The sequence below is a fragment of the Heptranchias perlo genome, chromosome 2, assembly GCF_035084215.1.
Source record: "Heptranchias perlo isolate sHepPer1 chromosome 2, sHepPer1.hap1, whole genome shotgun sequence".
Taxonomy (NCBI): Eukaryota; Metazoa; Chordata; class Chondrichthyes; order Hexanchiformes; family Hexanchidae; genus Heptranchias; species Heptranchias perlo.
Window position 1 is genome coordinate 30,427,361 of NC_090326.1, and position 23,143 is coordinate 30,450,503.

At 42.2% G+C, this 23,143-nt stretch overlaps 1 protein-coding gene and 1 long non-coding RNA gene across 6 annotated transcripts in view; one reads left to right on the forward strand and one right to left on the reverse strand.

The window, feature by feature from the left end:
• kif13a (kinesin family member 13A) overlaps positions 1–23,143 on the forward strand; it is a 268,194-nt gene that overhangs the window by 194,326 nt on the left and 50,725 nt on the right. For 3 of the 4 annotated variants that reach the window (XM_068001653.1, XM_068001655.1, XM_068001656.1), the window contains exons 16-26: positions 480–655; positions 1,887–2,097; positions 3,099–3,261; positions 10,697–10,843; positions 12,788–12,937; positions 13,182–13,346; positions 18,316–18,489; positions 18,656–18,807; positions 19,639–19,771; positions 20,473–20,619; positions 22,612–22,644. In XM_068001653.1, the coding sequence (XP_067857754.1) occupies positions 480–655; positions 1,887–2,097; positions 3,099–3,261; positions 10,697–10,843; positions 12,788–12,937; positions 13,182–13,346; positions 18,316–18,489; positions 18,656–18,807; positions 19,639–19,771; positions 20,473–20,619; positions 22,612–22,644 (1,651 nt within the window). The remainder of the gene's footprint in view (positions 1–479; positions 656–1,886; positions 2,098–3,098; positions 3,262–10,696; positions 10,844–12,787; positions 12,938–13,181; positions 13,347–18,315; positions 18,490–18,655; positions 18,808–19,638; positions 19,772–20,472; positions 20,620–22,611; positions 22,645–23,143) is intronic. The other variant, XM_068001654.1, reaches the window with a different exon arrangement.
• Positions 1–23,143, reverse strand: part of LOC137336405 (uncharacterized) — a 38,631-nt gene that overhangs the window by 14,875 nt on the left and 613 nt on the right. For both annotated transcript variants that reach the window (XR_010966592.1, XR_010966593.1), the window contains exons 2-3: positions 20,144–20,341; positions 10,354–10,448 (exon numbers count right to left, since the gene is read on the reverse strand). This is a non-coding gene — a long non-coding RNA (uncharacterized lncRNA). The remainder of the gene's footprint in view (positions 1–10,353; positions 10,449–20,143; positions 20,342–23,143) is intronic.

A 23,143-nucleotide genomic window follows, 5' to 3' on the forward strand; every position in this document is an offset into this window, starting at 1 on the left:
CAAAAATTTCAACTAGATTGGTCAGATGTGGCCTACCCTGTCCACCTGCTGCAGGGGTCCAATGTGAAATAAGTTCAGGCATTCTCAACTCATTTCATATTGGACATAGGTGCACATCATTAAACTGACCATAATTCAGCAATCTCACTCAAGCTATAAAGATGGCTGCTGTTTGAAATGGAATCATTCACGGTGGTGCAGCAAGGGTTGGTGTTGAGGCACGTTGTCAAGGCAGCATAAAGGGAGGCAAACTATTCTGTAACTGACCTGGGACTGCTTGACGTTAATGTTGGGTGATAAAGTGTTCTGTAACAGACTTTGGTAAGTACAAGTTTACCACAAATGAAAGAAGAAAAAGTTCTAGCAGAATCCAGATTTGGGTTTCCTTGTTCGCGAAATATTGGAAGTGCCGCAACATAAATATGTTGCATCAGTGAAGTCAAAAATTAATTTTTTTGAACAATTTTTTTTATGAATAGAATTAATCTACCTATGAGGAAGAGGAGAGACAAATTAAAAGAGTACGAGAATGAGGCAAATCGAGAAGGTGCCACAGAGCAGGATGTGGAGACGGCGAGCGAAGCTTCGTCAGAACCAGACTATAATTATGAGTTTGCACAGATGGAAGTCATGATGAAAGCTCTCAGCACTAACGGTGAGCGGCAGATTCTGGGGCCAACTCTGAACCTCCAGAAGTGTAATGATGATAAGATCACTTTCTGTTCCCCTTGAGCTGCTCTTTTTGCAGGCTTGCAGCACTCACTGCTGAAGAGGGCCGCCCTCCACCTCACTTGCTCAAGGAACATCTCCAAGGGTCCATCTGAGAAATGGGCTACTCTCTGGCCTCTGGTATTCCGTCCAGACATTGTTTTCTGCCACAGGTTTCTGAAGTTTCATGGGAAGTAATCATGCCCATCCCTTTAAGCAGTTGCTGCATCATATGAGTTCCCACCCACCAATGGATGGGCTCCCAATCATAGGTGTTTTCTATTTCTGCAGCTTGCTCACAACACTAAAGTTAGGCTCACCCAGATATACACACAGGGTCAATGAACAAACATGGGTGTAATTCTCACACTGCCACGCTTCCAGTCAGGCTTACTCTCAACTGGAAAATCTAGGCTTGGTTGTCTTAAATGACAAGCGCTCCATTTCCTCCTGCTAACATCTCTCACCTTGATGAGAAAGAAAGACAGACTTGTATTTATATAGCGCCTTTCACGACCTCAGGATTCCCCAGAGCGCTTTGCAGCCAATGAAGTATTTTTGAAGTGTAGACACTGTTGCAATGTAAGAAACGTGACAGCCAATTTACACACACTGACCAGATAATCTGTTTTCGTGATGTTGGTTGAGGGATAAATATTGGCCAGGACACTGGGGAGAACTCCCCTGTTCTTCTTCGAAATAGTGCGATGGGATCTTGTATGTCCACCTGAGAAGGTAGACGGGGCCTCGGTTTAATATCTCATCGGAAAAACAGCACCTCCAACAGTGCAGCACTCCCTCAGCACTGCACTGAAGTGTTAGCCTAGATTTTGTGCTCCAGCCTCTGGAGTGGGACTTGAACCCACAATGTCCTGGTTCAGAGGCGAGAGTGCTACCACTGGGCCACTGCTGACACCCTGAATTAAATATTTTAAAATGAATATCCATGTTTCTTCTGGAAGCTGTAAAATAAAAATTGCTGCTATACTTATTGCAAATCTGATGACTGGGTCTGGCGACTGTATATTTATGAAGACCTTGCATTGAGATGATCTTTACCTTGTGTTTCCAAGTTGTGCTTGCACCCGTTAAAATGCTGACAGCTATAGTGTACCAAAAACAGATCACTTTATTTGATGCAAATTATCTTTAAATGCTTTGTCTGTCTGATTTTTCAGACCCGGTTCAGAATGTCGTGCAGATTCTTGAGAAGCAGTACCTGGAGGAGAAACATAATGCACTTGAAGAGCAAAGGTTAATGTACGAGCGCGAGCTGGAGCTCCTTCGCCAACAGCTGTCATCAGACAGGCCGCACCGGCATAGCATCGAGAGATTGTCATTTACCTCACAAACTGCACAACAAAAAGTGAAACTTTGGTCTGAAGAGAGGTACGAATGTTCAAATAAGAAGTGGGAATTTATGCCTTATTGAGCTGTGTATGCTGCTTTACCTCGGGTGAGAGCGTGAAATGGACATTAAGCTGTGCAGCCCACTTGGTCCAGCATTTATGGATTAAAGGGGTAACATTTCCCTGCAAATAATATTTGTTGAACCAATGGAAATCCTAATATTGATCTATTAATTAAACTGAGCTTCACAGTAATCAGATCTGAAGTAACAATTTGTGTATGATTTTTAGTGTTAACAAATTAAATTCCTGGGCATTTAAAACAATAAATATTTGCCTTTTCCAGTGGACAATTTTGCAGTGTTTGAGAATGCACTAGTTTGTAGGCACACTGCATCGAATGTTAATTCTACCTTCCCGTACTTAATTTGGTTCCATCAGCTAAATTTGGAATTGCTAAGCCCTTGACATCACATCTCCTCCTGCTCCTGGCCTGTGTCGTAGGACAGATCTGGTTGAGCTACATTTTTATGTAAAAACGTTTAAATATAATTTCCCTTGGCCCTCCTCATTCCATTCTGTAAGCTTTCCCTTAATGCACAGCTCCCAGACAGAGAGGACTGGCAAGCAACCTTCGGCCAACATCTGCTAGTGCTGCGTAGTTGGCTAGTGGAGGGTTAACTTATTGCCCAATGTTCCCTCTCTGGGGAAAGCACTTACACACACAACCCAATTGAGTTTCAATGTGAAAGGATTTTTAAAAATTACAAGGAAACTGTTCCAGAATTAATATCTTGCTGCTTAATAAACGTTTCAGAGGAGCATTTTTACTTAATATTTTCACATTGAAGTGCTGGTTTATTACATGCAGTGGAAAGTCTCAAGTGCAATGTATCTTCTATGTAAGTGCAAGAAGTGGTGATACATTAGTAAATAAAAGCACCAGCTGCAGGCATTTTCCATCATCTATAATCAGTAAACTTTAGTGGGAAAGGAGGGACGTTGCTTCATATTTTCTGTGTATTTTTTTTCCTGTTGCAGAGATCAGCTGTTCCGTCATAGTCTGGCGAAGTTGAGAGAGCAAATAGTGAGAGCCAATGCTCTGGTGAGAGAAGCAAACTTCCTGGCAGAAGAGATGAAGAAGCAGACGGATTACCAAGTCACGCTGCAAATCCCAGCAGCAAATCTCAGTGCTAACAGGAAGGTAGGCCGGCTCTTGCTGTATAGTCTTGGGCATGGCTTGAAGTCTTGATTGTTTTATGACAGTCAACATTTATTTTTGTCTGTAAATCATTGTTGGGGTAACTGGTTTGTTAAACTCATCTTGTAAATCAACAAGAATTCCCTGTAGAAAGCTGTGAATGTCAGAAGCTGCTCTCCCAAGAACACTGTATCTCACTAGCAGATAGACACTAATTCAGGCACTGAAATCCAGACTTAGGAACATAGGAACAGGAGTAGGCCATTCAGCCCCTCGTGCCTGCTCTGCCATTTGATAAGATCATGGCTGATCTGTGATCTAACTCCATATACCTGCCTTTGGCCCATATCCCTTAATACCTTTGGTTGCCAAAAAGCTATCTATCTCACATTTAAATTTAGCAATTGAGCTAGTATCAATTACCGTTTGCGGAAGAGAGTTCCAAACTTTTACCACCCTTTGTGTGTAGAAATGTTTTCTAATCTCGCTCCTGAAAGGTCTGGCTCTAATTTTTAGACTCTGCCCCCTACTCCTAAAATCCCCAACCAGCGGAAATAGTTTCTCTCTATCCACCCTATCCGTTCCCCTTAATATCTTATAAACTTCGATCAGATCACCCCTTAACCTTCGAAACTCTAGAGAATACAACCCCAATTTGTGTAATCTCTCCTCGTAACTTAACTCTTGAAGTTCAGGTATCATTCTAGTAAACCTACGCTGCACTCCCTCCAAGGCCAATACGTCCTTCCGAAGGTGCGGTGCCCAGAACTGCTCTCAGTACTCCAGGTGCGGTCTAACCAGGGTTTTGTATAGCTGCAGCATAACTTCTGCCCACTTGTACTCTAGTCCTCTAGATATAAAGGCCAACATTCCATTAGCCTTCTTGATTATTTTCTGCACCTGTTCATGACACTTCAATGATCTATGTACCTGAACCCCTAAGTCCCTTTGGACATCCACTGTTTTTAACTTTTTACCATTTAGAAAGTACCCTGTTGTATCCTTTTTTGATCCAAAGTGGATGACCTCACATTTGTCTACATTGAATTCCATTTGCCACAGTTTTGCCCATTCACCTAATCTATCAATATCGCTTTGTAATTTTATGTTTTCATCTCCCCAATCTTTGTGTCATCGGCAAACTTAGATATGAGACTTTCTATGCCTTCATCTAAGTCGTTAATAAATATTGTGAATAATTGAGGCCCCAAGACAGATCCCTGCGGGACTCCACTAGTCACATCCTGCCAATGTGAGTACCTACCCATTATCCCTACTCTCTGTCGCCTTTCGCTCAGCCAGCTTCCTAACCAAGTCCGTACTTTTCCCTCGATTCCATGGGCTTCTATCGAAGCTAACAGTCTCTTATGCAGGACGTTATCAAATGCCTTCTGGAAGTCCATATAAATAACATCCATTGACATTCCCCTGTCCACTACTTTAGTCACCTCTTCAAAAAAATTCAATCAGGTTTGTCAGGCATGACCGACCTTTCACAAATCCATGCTGGCTCTCTCTGATTAACTGAAAATTCTCGAGGTGTTCAGTCACCCTATCCTTAATTATAGACTCCAGCATTTTCCCCACAACAGATGTTAGACTAACTGGTCTATAATTCCCCGGTTTCCCTCTCTCTCCTTTCTTAAAAAGCGGAGTGATATGTGCAATTTTCCAATCTAGAGGGACAGTTCCTGAATCTAGAGAACTTTGAAAGATTATACTTAGGGCATCTGCAATGTGCTCCCCTACTTCCTTTAAAACCCTGGGATGGAAACCATCTGGTCCTGGGGATTTGTCACTCCTTAGTGCTATTATTTTCTTCATTACTGTTGCTTTACTTATGTTAATTTTATCGAATCCCTGTCCCCGATTCAATATAAGTTTTCTTGGGATGCTATCCTCTTTTTCGACTGTAAATACTGACGCAAAGTAATTGTTCAACATATCCGCCATTTCCCCATTGTCAATGACAGTATCCCCACTTTCATTTTTTAAGGGGCCAACACTGCTCCTGACCACCCTTTTTTTCCTAATATAACTATAAAAGTTCTTCGTATTGGTTTTGATATCCCTTGCGAGTTTCTTTTCATACTCTCTTTTTGTAGCTCTTACTATCTGTTTTGTGGCCCTTTGTTGATCTTTGTATCTTTTCCATTTTTTGCCTTTTTGTATGCCCTTTCCTTATGCCTTATACAGTCCCTTACCTCTTTAGTTGTCCATGGCTGATTTTTTTTGGCAAGTAGAGTTCTTGCCCCTCAGGGGTATAAACCGATTCTGTATCACGTTAAATGTTTCTTTAAACATTTCCCACTGATCAGTCGTTTTACCCATTAACAGATTTGCCCAGTTTACCGTGGACAGTCTCTGTCTCATCCCATTGAAGTCGGCCTTGCCCAAGTCTAGAATCTTAGCAGCTGATTCACTTTTTACCCTTTCAAACACTACATTGAACTCTATCATGTTATGATCACTATTGGATAGATGTTCACGCAGTTAAGCTGTTAACTAAATCTGGTTCATTACTCATTATTAAATCTAGTATGGCTTGCCCCCTTGTTGCCTCTCGGAATATTGCTGTAGAAAACTATCCCGGACACACTCAAGAAATTCGCTACCTTTCTTGACAGTTGCTAGTCTGCTTTTCCCAATCTATGTGAAGGTTAAAGTCCCCCATTAAGACCACTATTCCTTTCTTACACGCTTGCCTAATCTCTGCATTTATACAATCCAGCACTTCAGAGCTGCTGCCGGGCTCCTATATACAACTCCCACTATAGTCTTAGATCCTTTCCTATTTCTCAATTCAACCCATAAGATCTCTGTTGGCTGCTTACCTCTCGTTATATCCCCCTTTATCATTGAAGTGATTTCATCTCTAATCATTAAGGCTACTCTTCCCCCTCTTCCATTTTCCCTATCTCTCCTGTAGACTTTATAACCTGGTATATTTAGTTCCCAATCCTGACCATCCTGCAGCCATGTCTCAGTAATAGCTATCATGTCATACCCTCCAATTTGAATTTGAACCTGTAGTTCATTTAATTTATTCCTTATACTCCGTGCATTTGTATATAGAACTCTTAGTTGGGCCACACACCCTAGCCTTACCTTCAGCTTTGATACAGCAAAGGCTATGGGCCCCGACAACATCCCAGCTGTAGTGCTGAACACTTGTGCTCCAGAACTAGCTGCGCCTCTAGCCAAGCTGTTCCAGTGCAGCTACAACACTGGCATCTACCCGACAATGTGGAAAATTGCCCAGGTATGTCCTGTCCACAAAAAGCAGGACAAATCCAATCCGGCCAATTACCGCCCCATCAGTCTACTCTCAATCATCAGCAAAGTGATGGAAGGTGTCATCGACAGTGCTATCAAGCGGCACTTACTCACCAATAACCTGCTCACCGATGCTCAGTTTGGGTTCCGCCAGGACCACTCGGCTCCAGACCTCATTACAGCGTTGGTCCAAACATGGACAAAAGAGCTGAATTCCAGAGGTGAGGTGAGAGTGACTGCCCTTGACATCAAGGCAGCATTTGACTGAGTGTGGCACCAAGGAGACCTAGTAAAATTGAAGTCAATGGGAATCAGGGGGAAAACTCTCCAGTGGCTGGAGTCATACCTAGCACAAAGGAAGATGGTAGTGGTTGTTGGAGGCCAATCATCTCAGCCCCACGACATTGCTGCAGGAGTTCCTCAGGGCAGTGTCCTAGGCCCAACCATCTTCAGCTGCTTCATCAATGACCTTCCCTCCATCATAAGGTCAGAAATGGGGATGTTCGCTGATGATTGCACAGTGTTCAGTTCCATTCGCAACCCCTCAAATAATGAAGCAGTCCGAGCCCGCATGCAGCAAGACCTGGACAACATCCAGGCTTGGGCTCATAAGTGGCAAGTAACATTCGCGCCAGATAAGTGCCAGGCAATGACCATCTCCAATAAGAGAGAGTCTAACCACCTCCCCCTGACATTCAACGGCATTACCATCACCGAATCCCCCACCATCAACATCCTGGGGGTCACCATTGACCAGAAACTTAACTGGACCAGCCATATAAATACTGTGGCTACGAGAGCAGGTCAGGCTGGGTATTCTGCGGCGAGTGACTCACCTCCTGACTCCCCAAAGCCTTTCCACCATCTACAAGGCACAAGTCAGGAGTGTGATGGAATACTCTCCACTTGCTTGGATGAGTGCAGCTCCAACAACACTCAAGAAGCTCGACACCATCCAAGATAAAGCAGCCCGCTTGATTGGCACCCCATCCACCACACTAAACATTCACTCCCTTCACCACCGGCGCACTGTGGCTGCAGTGTGTACCATCCACAGGATGCACTGCAGCAACTCGCCAAGGCTTCTTCGACAGCACCTCCCAAACCCGCGACCTCTACCACCTAGAAGGACAAGAGCAGCAGGCACATGGGAACACCACCACCTGCACGTTCCCCTCCAAGTCACACACCATCCCGACTTGGAAATATATCGCCGTTCCTTCATTGTCGCTGGTTCAAAATCCTGGAACTCCCTTCCTAACAGCACTGTGGGAGAACCGTCACCACACGGACTGCAGCGGTTCAAGAAGGCGGCTCACCACCACCTTCTCGAGGGCAATTAGGGATGGGCAATAAATGCTGGCCTCGCCAGCGACGCCCACATCCCGAGAACGAATAATAAAAAAAAAAATTGCCTTATGCCTTCTAGTTTTTATTTTATCTGTCGTGCCTAAAGTACACTTTCTTTCTGCTGCTCTATGCTTTTCCCTCTCACTTGTTCTTGAACAACTGTTTGTACTATTTGTATTTTAAATTTTCCCTGTGTCTTCCCCTCTCTTGCTGCTCTCAACTTTACTCCCTTCTGACTCCCCGCTCAGGTTCCCATCCCCCTGCCACTCTAGTTTAAATCTTCCCCAACAACACTAGCAAACACCCCCGTGAGGACATTGGTCCCGGTCCTGCTCGGGCGTAACCCGTCCCGCTTGTACAGGTCCCACCTTCCCCAGAACCGGTCCCAATGTCCCAGGAATCTAAATCCCTCCCTCCTACACCATCCCTGCAGCCACGCATTGATCTTGTCTATTCTCCTGTTCCTATACTCACTAGTACGTGGCACTGGTAGTAATCCTGAGATCACTACCTTTTGAAGTCCTGCTTTTTAATTTATCTCCTAACTCCTTAAATTCACCTTGCAGGACCTCATCCCTTTTTTTTACCCATGTCATTGGTACCAATATGGACCACGACTACTGGCTGTCCACGCTCCCCCTCCAGAATGCCCTGCAGCCGCTCCGTGACATTTGCTACTGAAAACAATCTGTATTTGCCTCCAATTTGGCATGGGGTAATATGAGTCAGGCCTCGACCTCTCGTCCATTTTGACGCTGATCTGACCCCACCATGTTCTGTTTTGGATTGTCGTTAAAAACCCAACTGGTTCACTTACATCCTCTAGGGAAGGGAACCTGCCACCCCTACCCTGTCTAACCTACACATGGCTTCAGTCCCGCACTATGTGGTCGACTGTTGGTGCCCCCGAAGTAGCCTAACATGTCACTCGGTTGTGCAATGATTGCCACGGCATGGTTCAAGAATGCTCACTGTCACCACCTTGGGAACTAGGGATGGGCAATCATGAGAGCTATACCAAGGCCACCCACGTCCCAAGGAAAAATAAAAACCTATACACAGGGAAGCAACAGTAATCAAAATGTGAGGAATTTTGTCTGCTGCCCCTCATAGGAAGCCCATCATGTTAACTTTCAGGTGCACCTTCAGGATTTTAGTTGAGGTTGTTCTTTGTAACAGATAGCTAGTATTATTGCTAACCAGTATATTGTGGCTTTTGGATGATTTTAATCAACCGCTAACAAAATCACAATCAGAAGCTTTATGTTTCAAAGAAGCACATTCCTGCAATTCTGTTATTGGGTCATTCATTACGAAAACACAAGCTTTCTCCTCTTACATGAAAAGAGGAATCTTGGGTCCATTCATGGATCTTGCATTTCCAACCCAACTTAAGAACTTTTTGTTACAGAATGCTTCAGTTATCTTATTTCAAAAAGCATTATTGATACATCACATGGAGTTATAGAGATTATAGCACAGAAGGAGGCCATTCAGCCTATTGTGCCTATGCCAGTTCACTTTTAATTGATGTTGTAGTCTCTGCTTCTGTAGCCACTTGGGGTAAACCACTCAATGCTCCACTAACCCTCTGAAAAGAAATTCTTCTAACTTTCCCATCTCGTTCTTCCAGTGGTATTCTTGAGTCTGTGTCCCTTTGTTACTGATTTGCCAACTAATCAAGACAATCTTTTCAATATTTACCTGCTCAAAACCTTTCAGAATTTCCCACCCCTCTCAAACCTTTATTTAAAACAAAAATGCACAATTTTTTGAACCTAGTATCATATTGGCCAATATTTGCTGTAACCACCCCATGGCTCTAATATTCTTTCTATAATGGAGTGCCCAGAACGGCAGGCAAAACCGTATGTGGCTTAACCAATGTCCTGTACAAATCCAGTATCAATTCTGTGTTTTTTGTTCAATCTCTCTGCACTCCCATCTTTAAAGATCTTTGTGTCTGCACTCCTAGTTTTCCATGTTCTTTCAAATAAGTGGAAAGTGTTTAGCTGTCAAGAATAATTCAATTTTTGGAAAGATGAGTTTGTAAATTGGTGTCCTGGGCAACACCCCTCCCCCATCAACCAAAACCAGTACAACAGCTTAGCTGGACATTAGCTTATTGTTGTTTATGGAACCTCACTTTCCCTACAAAACAACAGTGTCTACATTTCAAAAGTAATTCATTGAGTGTGAAGCACTTTGAGACACTTTGAGGATGTGAAAGTTTGTTCTTCCTTTCTCGTGCTCCTCACATCTGCAATTTTCCCTCAGTTTCAGTAGGTGAGCACTGCTAGACCATTTAGTAAAGTAGCTTGTTCAAAAAAAAATGTTTTATTAGGATTTTTATCTCTACATTTTCTGAGGAATATCTCCATTATGTCCACTGTTGGGTTGCACACATGGAGAGATGCATCAACAGTAGTCTCTTTGTGATGTCCTTGCATAAGGCAGTTATGTACTTACACCTTGCTGTGCTGTTATCCTTCTCTGTCAATGTTTCCCTTCTTTTAGTTTTTCTTTTTTGCACTCCACATGTTTTGGCCACTTCTCTTTTCTTTCTGATACAAAAATGATGGAATGAGACAAAGACAGGTTAATATTTTGGCTCTAACTCTTTGTGAGCTCTGACAATGGGTCCAAACCCAAAAGATTAACCCACATTTTCTCTTTATAAATGCTGACGGACCTTCCAGAAGTTTTTGTTTTTGTTTCAGATTTGCAGCATTCAGTGTTTATTGTGTCTAAGCCCTTTATGCTATATTCTATGCATTGTAAGCAGTTTTGAATTTGCTGTTTATGATAACAGAGAGGGGCAATTGTGAGCGAGCCAGCTATTCAAGTACGACGCAAGGGAAAAGGTACCCAAGTCTGGGCCATTGAGAAGCTGGAGAACAAACTGATTGACATGAGAGATCTCTATCAGGATTGGAAGGAGAAAGATATGGTCGAATATGTGAGTACAAGGAATACTTTGGTACAGTACTGTTTGTGAGGGAGAATTCCATGTGGTCATTGTTATGTCTACCATTGCTTAATATAGTCTGTTGATATTTGCCTATCGGTGTGAACAACAATGAGTGGCTATGTAGGGCATTGTGGCGTACATGCATGCTACAATGTGCAGTGATAGACTTGGAATTTTTACTCATGAATTCCCCACACCGGTGAGTTTCTGATCTTAGCCAAGGTGCTGAGGAAGACACTGAACAGAGAGGCAGGTTATCCTGATGGACCAGATGGTCTTTACCCACCCTTTTCATGTGTTTTTGACGCCTGGTAGCTGCAATGGCAGCTAAGTGAATTGCAGACTTGTCCATGACTGATTCTGATTCTCCTCTATGCTACGCCATCTGGCAGGTCCTGCTTGATATAGCATAAGAATGGTAAAGTAAAACTCTGTCCCACACAATGTATTCCACCTCATGGTGTGCCCAAAAAAGAGAATCTTAAAATAAGGTCAGCAGTAGTTTTGAGTGATGGGCAGTGAGAGTCCACAACCACAGGACTGTGGAACAGTTTCTAACCATTGACTTCTGTATTTTATTTCAAAATCTATTGTTCTAATCAAAGCCTTCAGTATGCACACTAGTTTGTATGGATCAGTTCAGAACCAAGTATGTATGGATGCCCCTGTTGAAAGCAACCCATCCCTCCACCTTCAATGGTCGTTTTTGTTGAGCAGATGTTCAACATCAGTTTGAAAATATGAGGATGAATTTGCTGCAGGGGATGTTTTGATTCTCTTTGTACCAAATAAAATGCTTCTTCTCACTGGAGCGTGAGCTTGCTTTGGCCAGTAATGGCTCTGATGTCTCCTTAGCTTCCTTGTGACTTTGTAAAGCAGTTTTTTATTTCACTGGCAAGAATCAGTTCTGCAGGTTTTTATTTCTGTACCAGTGTTTCTTGCCTCCCATCCTCTCCTGAAGGTGCCGTGTGGTGCCATGAGCAGCAAGTGCCCGCCCCCTCTCCACCTCAATAACTTGCCATAGTTCACGTATGAGCTACAAAAGTTGGTGTTGGAAGGCTACCTGACTGTTGGAACGGTGGCAAGGCACCTGAGCCCAGTACTGTCCTCACCAGAAGTCCCCATGACTTTCAGTAGGCATCACATGATATCAATTTGGAGCCTTCTGAGTCAGAAGGTTGTGGGTTAAAGTCTCACTCCAGAGACTTGAGCACAAAATCTAGGCTGATACACCGGTATAGTACTGAGGGAGTGCTGCACTATCAGAGGTGCTGTCTTTCAGATGAGACATTAAACCCGAGGCCCCGTCTTCCCTATCAGCTGAATGTAAAAGGTCCCATGGCACTATTTCAAAGAAAGGCAGGGGATTTCTCCCCGGTGTCCTGGCCAAAATTTATCTCTCAACCAACATCACTAAAATAGATTATCTGGTCATTATCACATTGCTATTTGTGGGAACTTGCTGTGCAAAAAATTGGCTGCTGTGTTTCCTACGTTACAACAGTGACTACAATACAAAAGTAATTAATTGGCTGTAAAGCGCTTTGACAAGTCCTGAGGTTGTAAAGAGTGCTATATAAATGCAAGTTTTCATTTTTTCTTCTTGCTAGGGTTATTGGTGCCAATCCTATCACTGGTGCTACTGTCCTTCGCTAAGATCAGCTAATTCAGCACAGACCATGCACTGAACTCGAGACCTTGCTATTCTGTGTGGCTCATCTATTCACTGGATAAACTCATTCACTCGTGGGTGGGGTGGGGGGTTGGTGATGTACTTTTAGGAACAAAATACAGAAAGCACATAGTTGCCATTATGTAGCATCTGAATGTATTGCCTGAAATTCCTGTTTCACTCCTTCCCTTCCAAAGTAAAAGGAACTTCCTTCTTTATTGTAATGGTAATTTTTGTTACTTTTTTTAACCCTGTTTCAGTACAATAAAATTCTCAGTAAACACGGGGACCCTTTCTACGAGGCCCAGGAAAACCATAACCTGATTGGTGTAGCGAATGTCTTCTTGGAGTGCCTTTACCACGATGTGAAGCTTCAGTATGCTGTTCCCATCATCAGCCAGCAGGGGGAGGTGAGAGTTGGCATAAAGAAAGCATTTCTGAAACTGCCTAGATTCTTTAAGCAATTAAAGTTCAGCATTTCCATGTTTTAGGTAAAAGATGAAAGTGACTGCATCTTGCTGTTTATACTCTGCACCATTTTGACTGCAATTTGTTGAAATGCCAGGAAATCATCACTTGCCAAATGATCTGATAGAATCTGCGGCAGATATGTGACATAGTGAAAGATTTCTCTGTGTACTTCCTTAAATCCAGGTTGCTGGTCGGCTCCATGTGGAAGTGATGCGGGTTAGTGGTGTGGTTCCAGAACGCTTGGATGGTGGAGATGATTCCTCCGAGAACTCGAGTGAGAGTGGGAGCTATGAAGTAATGGATAATAATGGTGAGATTGTGCACATGGCAAAGAAACTGACCTGCAGGGTAAGTGAGAATAAGCCTTATTGCCATTGCAAATGCTTTGGAAATGTTGATTCGCAAAAAAAGCAGCCTGCCAATCTTGTTACGAGCATATTTTCCCCTTTGACAGTCTCTTTCTACAGTACTAAACATAAAGTTGGAAAAGAAGGCAAATATTTGCATTTTGAATCAGGTCATATTATGGATTTATCAACACAGATCTTCCTTCCAATTAAAAAATGTAATTGGAAAGAATGCCCAATCAAATACAATTTTCCTAAATGTTACTAGTTTTTAAGGGTAGGAGTTTCTACTTCCTAAATTTGAGACTAATATGTTGCCTGACTTTTAACCCACTCCCCACCTTCTGCACAGTTGCTTGCATTTAGTTAAAATTAGGATGACCTGAATTGAATGTGATCTGAGAGAGTTTATGCTGGCAATTGCCCAGATGCAAAGGTGGGCAGTGTGCGTATTAACAGTATTAAGTTACCAGCTTGGTACATGTGCACAACTTTCCTTTCCTTTATAATGCATCAGGAGAGTCGCAACACAATATTATGTTTCTAACTTGGCTGAATAAATAAAAGGGTGATTTTTTTTTTGCACTTAATGTTTATGCTTGACCAAATAATGGAATTTAGCTGTCAGTTTGCAAGATACAAATTTTCAGTTGTAATATAAACAATTTGTGCTCCTGTAACGCTCAGGTACAGAGAGATAGCTCAAAGTACTCTACAGAGCAGTAGACAATGGGTGTTCCCCAAAAAGGAAGGAGAAAGAATGACAGAGGGCAAAGAGCAGGTGAAAAGACGTTAGAGAGAGGGGCTTTTGAAGGCAGAGAGGTGGAGATGCCAAGGGAGGAAATTCCAGAAGGAAGGACGTAGTCGATGGTGGCATGGAGGAAGCAGGAAACGAGAAGTTGGCCGGTGTCATAGGAACAGAAGGTGTTCAGCGGGACATGGAGCTGGAGATCCCAGAGCTGGGGACAGTTGAGACCATGGAGGCATTTGAAGCTGAAAATAAGAATCTAAAGTTGATACTCTGAGGCATGGGAAGCCAGCAGAGCATGGCGAGGGGAGAGGGGATGTGGGTCTGTGGGTGAAAACACAGGTGTGGTGTTCTGTACGATTTGTAGTTTAAAGGGGGAGAAAATGGGGAGGCTGTCAAGGCACAATAGAAAGGTTCACCCTCAAGGTGATCTATGGCTTGGGTTATGGTTACGGCAGCAGAGAGGAGCAGGTAAGGGCAGAGGTGAGCAATGTTGCAACAGTGACAGAAAATGGTTTTGGTGAAAGACAGGATGTGCGGGAGGAAACTGAGTTGTGGTTCAAGCAGGTTCCGCACTTCTAGGCGTAATGTGAGTTGGGGGTGTTGATAGAGTCGTGGCCAGAGGTGCAAAGGTATTTGTGGGAGCTGAAGAAGGTGGCTTCTGTTTAGCTGAGAGAAGCTTTATCTCGTCCAGGTCTTATTGCCAGATGGCAATTGGAGGCAGTGGCAATATCCCTGGGGTCAATGGAAGAGGTAATGTTGAGTGCAATCATCATAAATCTGCAAGTTAATTGTACTCTTCAGATTATGTTGCTAATGGCTTGTAGAGGTGATTTGGGGTGGGACTACTGGGGGTGGGGGGATAGGATTGTTTGGTGTCTAAGTTTCCCGATCTCTTTCTCTGTGCCTGTGATCTCTGATCTTTCCCGGTATCTTGGCCCCTGTAATATATAAATAAAAATGTTACCTCTCTGTTGCTGTGACATCTGGCTATTCCCTCAATTGATATTTCTCCCTTTGTCCCTCAATCTCTGCATGTCATTTCCCCCCCTCCCCTGTGTTTCTCTCTCTCTGCTTGATCTGTCTTTCTGTCCCTGACCTATCTCTTCCTGATCTTGCTTTCATTATCTCTTCCAGATCCGTCCTCCCCCTCATCTATTTCTGTACGCTACCCTCCGAATTTCTGCCTTTCTGTTGCTGACCTCTCTGCCCCATCACTGTGATTTTTGTCTCCAGTCAATCTCTCTTATTATTGAGGGTGTTGTCTTCAGAGCAATTTTATTACTGAGGACACAGTCTTTTCAGCAGTCACTAAAACATGGACTTGGGGAGGGGGAAGCCTGGCACTGGGGATGCAAGTGTCCGCGTAGAATCATAGAAAGGTAACAGCAAGGAACGAGGCCATATGGCCCATCGAGTCCGCTCCGGCTCTACGCAAGAGCAATGCAGCTAGTTCCACTCCCCCGCCCTTTCCATGTGGTCCTGAAATTTTTTTCCTTTCAAGTACTTATCCAGTTCCATTTTGAAGGCCATGATTGAATCTGCCTCCACCACCCCCTCAGGCAGTGCATTCCAGATCCTAACCACTCGCTGTGTAAAAAAAAAGTTTTTCCTCATGTCACCTTTGGTTCTTTTGCCAATCACCTTAAATCTATATCCTTTGGGTTTTGACCCTTCCGCCAATGGGAACAGTTTCTCTCTATCTACTCTGCCTAGACCCTTCATGATTTTGAATACCTCTATCAAATCTTCTCTCAACCTTCTCTGTTCCAAGGAGAACTACCCCAACTTCTCCAGTCTATCACGTAACTGAAGTCCCTCGTCCCTGGAATCATTCTAGTAAATTTCTTTTGCACCCTCTCTAAGGCCTTCACATCTTTCCGAAGGAGCGATGCCCAGAACTGGACACAATACTCCAGTTGTGGTTGAACCAGTGTTTTATAAAGGTTCATCATGACTTCCTTACTTTTGTACTCTATGCCTCTATTTATAAAGCCCAGGATCCCGTTTGCTTTTTTAACTGCTTTCTCAACCTGCCCTGCCACCTTCGATGATTTGTGCACATATACCCCCGGATCTTTCTGTTCCTGTACCCCTTGTAGAGTTGTGCCCTCTAGTTTATATTGCCCCTCCTCATTCTTCCTACTGAAAAGTATCACCTCACATTTTTCTGCGATAAATTTCCTCTGCCATGTGTCCGCCCATGCCACCAGCCTGTCTATGTCCTCTTTAAGTTTCTCACTATCCTCCTCACTGTTTACTACACTTCCAAGTTTTGTGTCATCTGCAAATTTGGAAATTGTGCCCTGAACACCCAAGTCCAAGTCATTAATATAGATCCAGAAAAGCAGTGGTCCCAGCACCAACTCCTGGGGGAACGCCACTGTACACCTCCCTCCAGTCCGAAAAACAACCGTTCACCACTACTCTCTGCTTTCTGTCACTTAGCCAATTCTGTATGCATGTTGCTACTACCCCCTTTATTCCATGGGCCATAATCTTGATGATAAGCCTACCATGTGGCACTTCATCAAAAGCCTTTTGAAAATCCGTGTACACCACATCAACTGCATTGCCCTCATCTACCCTCTCTGTTACCTCATCAAAAAAACTCTATCAAGTTAGTTAAACATGATTTGCCTTTAACAAATCTGTGCTGGCTTTCCCTGATCAATCCACACTCATCCAAGTGGCTGTTAATTCTGTCCTGGATTATCGTTTCTAAAAGCTTCCCCACCACTGAAGTTAAACTGACTGGCCTGCAGTTGCTGGGTTTATCCTTACACCCTTTTTTGAACAAGGAGGTAACATTTGCAATTCTCCAGTCCTCTGCCACCATCTACGTCTACGGATGTTTGGAAGATTATGGCCAGTACCTCCGCAATTTCCACCCTTACTTCCCTCAGCAACCTAGGATGCATCCCATCCGGACCGAGTGACTTATTTATTTTAAGTACAGCTAGCCTTTCAAGTACCTCTTCTTTATCAATTTTTAGCCCATCCAGTATCTCAACTTTATCTTCCTTTATTGAGCCTCTGGCAGTGACAGTTGACAACTTGGGATGGGAGCCGTAAGGGGTACAGGAACATCGGGGTTGGAGATGACTTTTTTAAAAATGCAGAAATAATTGAAATCGAAACAGTTGTTAAATTCTATAAAGTTAAAAAAAACCTGAAAAGAGAAAAGCAGAACTGTGAACCAGAATTCAGAAATTTGGTCGACAGAGCCACCTAGTGGCCCACATCTGTAATTACAAGTGACATGGGAAAATTGAATGGGAATTTATAATAGCAAAAGTGTGATTGGTCAGATGTGTCTGATTGACAGAGCTATGGATCAATGAGTTAGGAAAACTGACATGCCCAGCCATTGAGAATGGGAAGGCAAGTACAAAAAAAAATGAGACACTATTATAGTCTTTATTAAACTTGAAGGATTTATTGGATGAAAAGCCATTTTCAAATAAAATTAGCACTGGAAGTTCAGGGTCATGTCTGAGGTCTACCCCAAGAGAAGCCTGGTACTAGATTTATAAGCACTGCTTGAAAAATTCATACGTGTCAGCTGCTGAAGTGAAGTTCCAAATTTGAACAAAAAACTTTTGTAAGCAGTGGCACTGGAGATTTGTTAGATATATTTTAAAAGTTTAAATTAATAGTGGCTATTTCTTCACTGCTTCAGGGCCAGTTCATGTAACATGACCATGCATGTCACTCCAGCGTGCCTAAATAAATCCACGCTAGACAGTATGCTGGAAATTGACCAAAGAAAAGTATGTAAACTCAGGGAAAAAAAACAATCTGTATTGTATAAATTAAGACAAATAAGGGACTTACTAGTTTACGGGGTGATTTGTATATTCTGAGACCTTGCAGGTAACACCTGTCTGTCTGCACACTGATTGCCTTGGCAACGGGCAGTTGAAAAAACTGTCTGTAATCACCAAGCATTGTTCTGTGAATTATAAATGCGATTTCATTTCGAGGATTTCATTTCCAACAACGTTCACCTGAGGAAGGAGGAAGCCTCTGAAAGCTTGTGAATTTAAAATAAAATTGCTGGACTATAACTTGGTGTTGTAAAATTGTTTACAATAGTTTACGGGGGGGGGGGGGAATGCTTGCGTCCAAACTGGGATTATTCACTCACAGTTGTGCCACTCATGAGTATGATGGTACAAGTTAGTGAGGAGCTTCTCAAGCTGCTACATTATCTCAACAGGTAAAAATAAAAGAAGCAACAGGACTGCCGCTCAATCTCTCAAACTTTGTGTTCTGCCAATACATCTTCTGGGATCACTCTGAGCAAACGGTTGCACCTCCTATGGTCAACCCTGATATGCCATCTATCAAAAACAAGGCCGTTCAGTACACTGTGACGTTTGACCACAGTAAGGTGAGCAGGCTGCCAGCTAAAAATGTCTTTATTCTGTATTGAATGAAACCAAAAGGCACTATAGTAACAGTCTTGTCACTTGGATCATTAGATGAATAACCTAGAAAACAGATTAATGGCTATTTTTAACTGAAGTAAATGCTGGGGTTTTGGTGCATCATTTCAGGATTTTGTGGTGCATGTAATGGAGGAGTTTCTGGAGTTTATTTCTGAAGGAGCTCTGGCCATTGAAGTCTGGGGCCATCGATGTGCAGGTAACGGCAGGACCATCTGGGAGGTTGATGCGCTGCAAGCAAAAACACGCACACTGCGTGACAGGTACAGAGCAGCTTCCTGTGCATGATACTCTAGTTAATGTACATCGTTTAAATTTCTTGAAGAAGCCCAATATCTTTCGGTGTTCAGTTATTTGTTTCTGTTTTATTATAGGGTGTGATACTGTCTTCCCAATAAATGAATGTACAGATCGAAGTTTCACACAGTACAAACGTTTTACTATTAGTATTCCTGTTAGTGTTGGGAGACATTGGTATCACTTTATATCTGACATGCTATTTTTGTCTTAAGTAAATCAACAGCCTCAGAGATGACATGAGTTTTCAGTTGTGGTAAATGGAACAAATTCCAGAATTTCTCTTTGGGCTTTTGTTTTATTTTCACCCCTCCTCACCCGCCCTCTTTAGGTTGAGTTCCTTCTGTAGTTTTTCAAGGGTTTCTTTCTCTGATGTCTGTTGCCATCCATCAACCCCGCCTCCCCGCTCCACAACAAAAAGTACCTACACAACTGAGTAAGTGACTGGAGCTTCTAACTTGACCATTACTGCACTGCTAGTTGGTTAGTTATGTTCCCCTGACAGAAGCAGACCTGTTGAGCCTCACTCACAGTGTAGGGTGTGCTCATATTGGTTCAAAACTGTAATCTGTTTCAATGCACCTCACTCTTGACCTTAAATCTCATTTTTAACATTTTGCCGATGTTGACAGCTCTGGCTTAAAAACACACGAGGGGAAATATCATCCCATTATTTTTCAGACTGGGAGTGTTGATGCAGCTGCAACATACAAGGGGGCATGTTTTTTGGAGTCTATTGGTCATGTAGCAATGTTTGGAACACTTAGCACTATTTGGTTGGATTTTTGCTGAAATAGATGGAGTGAAGTCACGCGTAGGATTGAGATGTGGATCTCAGTGCAAGAACTGAATGAAATGGGAGAGTACACAGCAGTGGAACTGACTCAAGCCAAGGATGTCAACACTGGGGGCGTCTTCCAGATTAGACAGGTACTAGGACAGTATAAATATTGGTAGTTGAGGAAAAGATTTAGAGACTATTTTTGCTTTGTGATTAACTTTTTTAAAAAAACGGATTGTAACCTAGTTTACTGTCAAGATATGCTTTAAATTAATTGCCGACTTATCAGCGTGTTAAAGAGTAACATCTGCTAATTTCCCATTGACATTGGTTGTAGTAATGCTCATTTTTCTTTATTACAGTATATCTGAGCACATATATATATATATGTGTATGTAGCAGTCTGTTGTATGTTACAAACCATCTTACACAGAGTGAGATGACATTGTAAGCTCCAAAAGGCAAAAAAAAGTCAAATGTAAATGGGAGGAATTGATGACAGCAATCCCAGAGACATGTACCTTCTGTTTTTCCATAATATTCTGATCGACTTGTGTGTTAATATTTTAGATGATTGGTGTTCATTTTTGTCTGATTACGCCTCTGTGAAGCACCTTGGGATGTTTTCCTCATTTTAAAGGCACTATATAAATGCAGGTTGTTGTTGTTCGTGACCTCCAATTTTCTGAATCCTATTTTCTTGCCCTCCAGTTAGACCTCTAAAGAATTGTAGAATGAAACAGTACCATTTTAGTTACAATTTGAGCCAGAAATCTGTTTGTGCTTTCTCTACTGTGTTGAATTCCTTAGCTGGATTAAATCTCATCTTGTCTGATGTGTCTTTGTTAAGGGCCAATCTCGTAGGATTGAGGTTACAATTAAACCTGTCCAACACTCGGGGACGTTGCCGCTTATGGTGGAGGCTATTTTGTCTGTCTCTATTGGATGCATCACTGCCAGGTCCACTAAACTGCAGAGACCCTTAGATAGCTACCAGGTAAGGAACTGTGTAAATCTATTGGAAGGGGTTTACAGAGAACTAGCTGACTGCTGAGAACATATGATGAATCTGAAGCAGACTTGAGGAATTTTGATCATTTTCATAAGGAATTCATATCAGTTGTGGCAACTTTTGAGTGGGAAAGGGCATATGTTCAGTGAAGTTATTTTTCTTACATTTAAAAAAAATGTTAAAGGGCTGCATCACTTGGAGAGGGGTTTTTGGACGAATTTCTTTCAATGTAAAGTACTTGCAGCTAAATCATTAAAAAGGTAATTCTTGGTGTGAGACAGCATCCTGGCGGGGTTTTCATGCCGTTTTAATGTGTTCAGTAGTCATCTGAATAATACTGCCATTTCTGTGTTGATGCATACCCAAAACTACTTTGTATCAATGTGAAAGTTGTGGTATAACTGTACCCTTACTTGAATTGGCAGACCTCAAAACACCTTGAGAGATCTACTTGGTTGGATCTCACCATTATTAATGTGTAAATCGTTCAGGAACTTGTGGCGAGGAAGAGAGACCCCGTGAATTGCAAATCTCCACAAGTTGCTGGGCGATTTGCGCCGCTCCGCTGTTAGCCTCTCAAACGGCAGCTCGCCCTCAACCTCCCTGTGAGTTTCATGATGTTGCTACGTTTGCGCATTAATTGCCAATTAAACTCGCTGTAGAAAGTTAGGACTGCTACATAATAGCGTAAGTACCTTTTTAATGAGATGTATGTTCCTGTAATGCCACTCAACCTCTCTGGCACAGAAATAGAACAATTTAAACTATTGTATCTCGTTCTTACAGGTAGTAAAATATTGTTAGAGACTTTTAAAATTTAAAATGTTTACATTTTTTTTCTTACTTTTCCTTTCTGTCTCTTCTTTCTCTCTGTCTCTGGCTCTCAATCCAGTCCTTCTTTCCCTTTTTCTCTTTCTGTACCTGATTTGACTCTAATTCACCCTATTTCCTTCTCGGTCATTCCTCTGTTTCTTTCTCAATCCTTAAATCTCATTGGTTAAGGAGATAGACTGTTGGTCCCGTCGTTCACCCAAGTCCTAGGTGCCCCGTTGCCCTCACCACAACGTTACCAGCTCGCACTTCCAGAAACGTGCAGAGCATAACATTTTTGAGCTCAAGGGTGCAGGAAAATGTCTGACTAATGGGGGACACCATGAGATGCCCCACTCCAGCAAATTCAGTTTCAAAATTTTGTAAAAGATTATTTTGGAAAATTTAAACTCCTTGTGGATACATGGTGAAATTTGAAGTACATGTATAGGGCTGCAGTATTGTTTCTTACTAATCTACATTGGTTACTGAGCAATGGGGATCACCATGATATATCTGGACTCTAAGCAATGGGGTCACTGCATGATGTAGTTGGACCATGTTTGAATGTTGGGGTATTGCTGCGTGATGTAGCTGATGCAGAGTTGTGTAGGTTATTAGATGCAAAATGGAAATGCAAATTAATCTAATTGAAAAGTTATAAAAGAGTTTCCAATTAACAAAGAATAGAATGGGGGGACGATTAGAACTTTTTTATTAGTGATTGGCAATAATGGTATTTTCTTAGCTGCTGTTGATTGTGTTTGTGTTTATATTGGTCTGGAATTTCTTAAGATTTTACAACAACGTTTTTAAAAAAAAACAGCGAACAATGACTGTGGCAGGTTTATTTTGTAGTTCGGGGAAAACTGTGATACTTTTTGCATTACAACAGAGTGTGATGGGATCTAATACCTTTGAAATGAGTATCCATGAATTCATTTGCATCTCATCCATATCCTGTCTCAAATTACTGCCAGTGGATACATTTCTTGCAGAGCCATGTGTGAATTTTGTATTTATTCCTTTTGACGTATGCATAATTTTGATGGTTACCACAAAATAATGTGTACTTATTAAAAATAGCGTAAAACTTTGTGATAAAGTGAAGTGTTTTTGAAATGTTTGCATGACAGTGTCTTTACTAAGTTTATTTTCTCCTGCCAGAAAGAGGAGAAGGAGGATATGGATAGTTACCAGGTATCGTTGCTACCATAAGTTATATGGCATGAAGCACAGCATTGGCCAGCATCAGCAACTGACACGCAAATTAGGCGATGGAGATGGAAAGTTTAGGTTTTAACAAGCCATAGTGTCTTTTCCTGTGTGCACTTTCTAAACCATTCAGTTTTAACAATGTCCATTTGTAATTGTCCAAGATAAAAATAGATGTCACATAGCACTGGAAATTAGTGAGTCCCTTAATCATGCTTGGATTAACATTATTACTGTTGCTTGAAGCTATGTAAAATCAAATCGTCACTTAAAGTATACAGGCATTAGCATCAGAAAGTTTAACTTATAGTGAGGTCGATACATATAAAACAGAATTTTTTTTTTGGAAGGGGGAATAATAGCAAATAAGTATTCATTACAAAAATCTGAACCAAAATGTATCAGTGTAAAACTGGTATGAATCCATGCAGAAACATGTATTGTTCAAGTTTTAATCTCCATTTTCCACCTCCATGCCAACTAG